The sequence below is a fragment of the Mandrillus leucophaeus genome, unplaced genomic scaffold (genome assembly GCF_000951045.1).
Source record: "Mandrillus leucophaeus isolate KB7577 unplaced genomic scaffold, Mleu.le_1.0 Scaffold578, whole genome shotgun sequence".
Lineage (NCBI taxonomy): Eukaryota > Metazoa > Chordata > Mammalia > Primates > Cercopithecidae > Mandrillus > Mandrillus leucophaeus.
Window position 1 is genome coordinate 1,647,421 of NW_012106230.1, and position 3,500 is coordinate 1,650,920.

Sequence of the window (3,500 nt, forward strand, 5' to 3'; positions counted from 1 at the left end):
TAATAATTGCTTGAACTCAGGAGGCAGAAGTTGCAGTGAGCTGAAATCACGCTACTGCACTCCAGCCTGGGCAACAGAGCCAGACCCTGTCTTAAAATAGAGTGAGAGAGTGACAATATAGAGCCAGGCATGGTGACTCACACGTATAAGTCCCAGCACTTTGGGAGGCTGAGGTGAGTGATCACTTTGAGCTCAGGAGTTTGATACCAACCTGGGCAACATGGCAAAACCCTATCTCTGTGAAAAATACAAAAACTAGGCCGGGCATTGGTGGCTCATGGCTATAGTCCCAGTTATTTAGGAGGCTGAGGTGAGAGGATTGCTTGAGCGCAGGAATTTGATTCTGCAGTGAGCTATGGTTATGCCACTGCACTCCAAACTGGCCAACAAAGGGAGATTCTATCTCTTAAAACACTGCACTCCAAGCTGGCCAACAAAGGGAGATTCTATCTCTTAAACACACAAAAATACAACAAAACTTGGTTCTAATACTTACTACTTTGGTGATCTCTGACAACTTACTTGCTGTATCTAGGCTCTACTTTATCATTTGAAAAATGGAACTTTTAACAGAACCTACCTCACAGAGCTGTTGTGATGGCTAAATTAATTGAGACATGTAGAATCTCTAATAGTAAGTGAGAGATCTTATTATTACCTGGTAATTTCTATGACCATCTTAAAGATTCAGTACACCAACAATATGGTAATGTTTATCCTCACATGACAATGTGGTATGCAATGTTTACTTTATTCCAATGAGAAAGTTTCATTCATGTTTCTTTGGCTGCTGCACGTGGGATTTTATCTTATGGTGAACTAAGAAAATATTGTAGAGTCTGATACTTTCAATAAAATTAGGATTATTAAAAAGAATAAAGGAAATCAAAATGCATAAGAAAATGTAGGGAGTTAAGGAAAGCAATCATGTTCAAAAGGCAAGATAACGATATCACTGCATACAGATCAGACCTCATTTACATGGTGAAGGTCTGTAACTGTCAAAGGACATCTGTAACAGCCAGCAGATACAGTATGGTGTAGTGCATTTTATTCCTTTTATTTGCTTTGTACATGTAGAACAGTCAACTGATGCAATCAAACAGTGAAGTCAATAAAAATATAGTATATTCCATATAGTGCTTATTGACAAAAATTATGGATTGTCAACTCAGTGAGAAAGAGACTACAAAATTAATTCATCATAGAATGGTCCTCTTAAAGATGTAAAAACAACTGGAACACAAATTTTAACCACAGTTTATTACTTTTTTTTAGATAAAGGGAAATCCATGAAAAAAGGCAGTTATTAAGCAAGAACAACTAGAGAAAAAGACTAAACCTGAGACTTTCTATGGAAGTCTTCTGAACTTTAGCATAATTGATAATATCTACTTATGTAAAGAGAATGGGCTAACAAACAAAATCAGCTGCTAATCAGAATTTACCAGTTATTGAGCTACAAAGTATGTTCAGTTAACAGACTTACATGTGCAAATAAAGGCATTGATAAGGAAACGGTGGAATCCTAATATTTGGAATAGTAATTATTTGAGCATAGTTGTAAGACTTAAAATCATCACATATCATGTAAACAATCAGTATTAAATGCAATGTCAAAATATACAAGCAAATGTATGAAGGCTAAAACAGAAGGAAAGTGCTTATATACACGAAAACACACAAACAGAAACACACACACTCTGCAAATATTATTCCAAAGTGGATAGAAACACTAGAATCCTTGTCATTCCCTTCTCTAATGACCACTGTTTCCTACTCCCACCCAGCATACTAGCTTTCCTTGTCTCCTTTTTCTTTGTATCCATCATGCATATTCTACTATTGTATAAAATGGAATTATTATAAATTCCATCTATCAATCAAAGGCGGCAAATGTTTCTACTGTTTCATGTATAGCAATTAGAAAAGCCTATCATGTATTAAACATATGTAAATATATGTTGAATCAGTTATGCTAGTTACATCTTCTGGAAGTATACAGAGCAAAAATTGATGCCCATAACCTAATTTATAGGAATCATATTGTACAAACTTTAAAGAAAAACATTAAATTATTCCATGTCCTCCATAGGGCATATTTTACATCTTTGTTTCTTAAACTATAGATCAAAGGATTCAACATGGGAATAACTAAGGTGTAAAATATGGAAGCCACTTTATCAGTGTCAAAGGAATGACTGGACTTGGGCTGCACGTACATGAAAAGCAAAGTCCCGTAGAACACTATGACCACTGTCAGGTGGGCTCCACAGGTAGAAAAAGCCTTTTGTCTGCCAGCAGAATTCATTCTGAGAATGGCTACAAGGATGAGCAGGTAAGATACAAGAACTATCAGAAAAGATGAAATCAAATCGATAGCTGCGAAGATCAGAATTATCAATTCAATTTCATGTGTATTTGAGCAGAGCAAAGGTAATAAGGGGAGACTGTCACAATAGAAATGTCTAATGACATTGCAGCCACAGAAGGATAAAGTAAAAATCTTTATGGTGACTAGAAGAGAAATGAATGTGCAGTAGAGATAAGGGATTGCCACCAGCACCTGACATACCTTTTGTGACATGATTACTGTGTATAGCAGAGGGTTACAGATGGCCACATAGCGGTCGTAGGACATCGCTGAGAGAATAAAAAGTTCACTACCAATGAACACAAGAAAGCAAGCTAGCTGTGTTGCACAAAAATAATAAGAGATTGTATTCTTATCCACAACAAAATTTACTAACATTTTGGGTCCTACAGTTGTTGAATAACCAAGATCCATGAGAGCTAGATGTCTGAGAAAAAAGTACATAGGGGTTTGCAGCCTGGAGTCCAACTTAGTGAGGACGATCATGCCCAAATTGCCCATCACTGAGATCACATAGATCATGAGGAACAATGCAAATAATGGTGCCTGCAGCTCAGTGATATTTGTGATTCCCATAAGAATGAATTCATTCACCGTTGTTAGATTGGGTTGTTCCATCCAGGTTCATCAAAAAACCTATTCTGACAGAGACATCAGCATAGTCAATAGATTTCCTCTATCATCACCTGAGAAAATTTTTAGTATGCAAAGCTAACATAAGATACATCTAAATTTCACAATTTGTGACATTTGAAAACAAATGTACCTCTCACAAATAAAAACATGTTTAAATATAATTCAAGAAACAGATAAGACAGATCAGCAGTTTTCAGTTGGTTTTGATTTTACTCACCCGAAAACATTTTCCCATGTCTAGAGACATTTTATTTATCACAATTTGGAGGTGGGCCACTGTTGCATCTAAAGGTTAGAAGCCAGTAAGCTGCTAAACATTCTACTATAATCAATACTCAGCCCATCGCAATACCCAACCCCAAATATCAATAGTGCTAAGGTTGAGGAACTCCGATGAGATACATGGATAGATGATAGATCATAGATCGTAGGTAGGTAGGTAGATAGATAGATAGATAATGGATAGATAGATTATGGGTGAACAGAACCA

General features: G+C 36.3%; 1 protein-coding gene across 1 annotated transcript; it reads right to left on the reverse strand.

The window, feature by feature from the left end:
- Positions 1-2,041: 2,041 nt before the first annotated feature.
- On the reverse strand, positions 2,042-2,992 carry LOC105552921 (olfactory receptor 8K3). The gene has a single exon (XM_011998742.1). It carries the CDS (start codon positions 2,990-2,992, stop codon positions 2,042-2,044), a length of 951 nt encoding a protein of 316 aa, XP_011854132.1.
- Between the last annotated feature and the right edge of the window lie 508 nt (positions 2,993-3,500).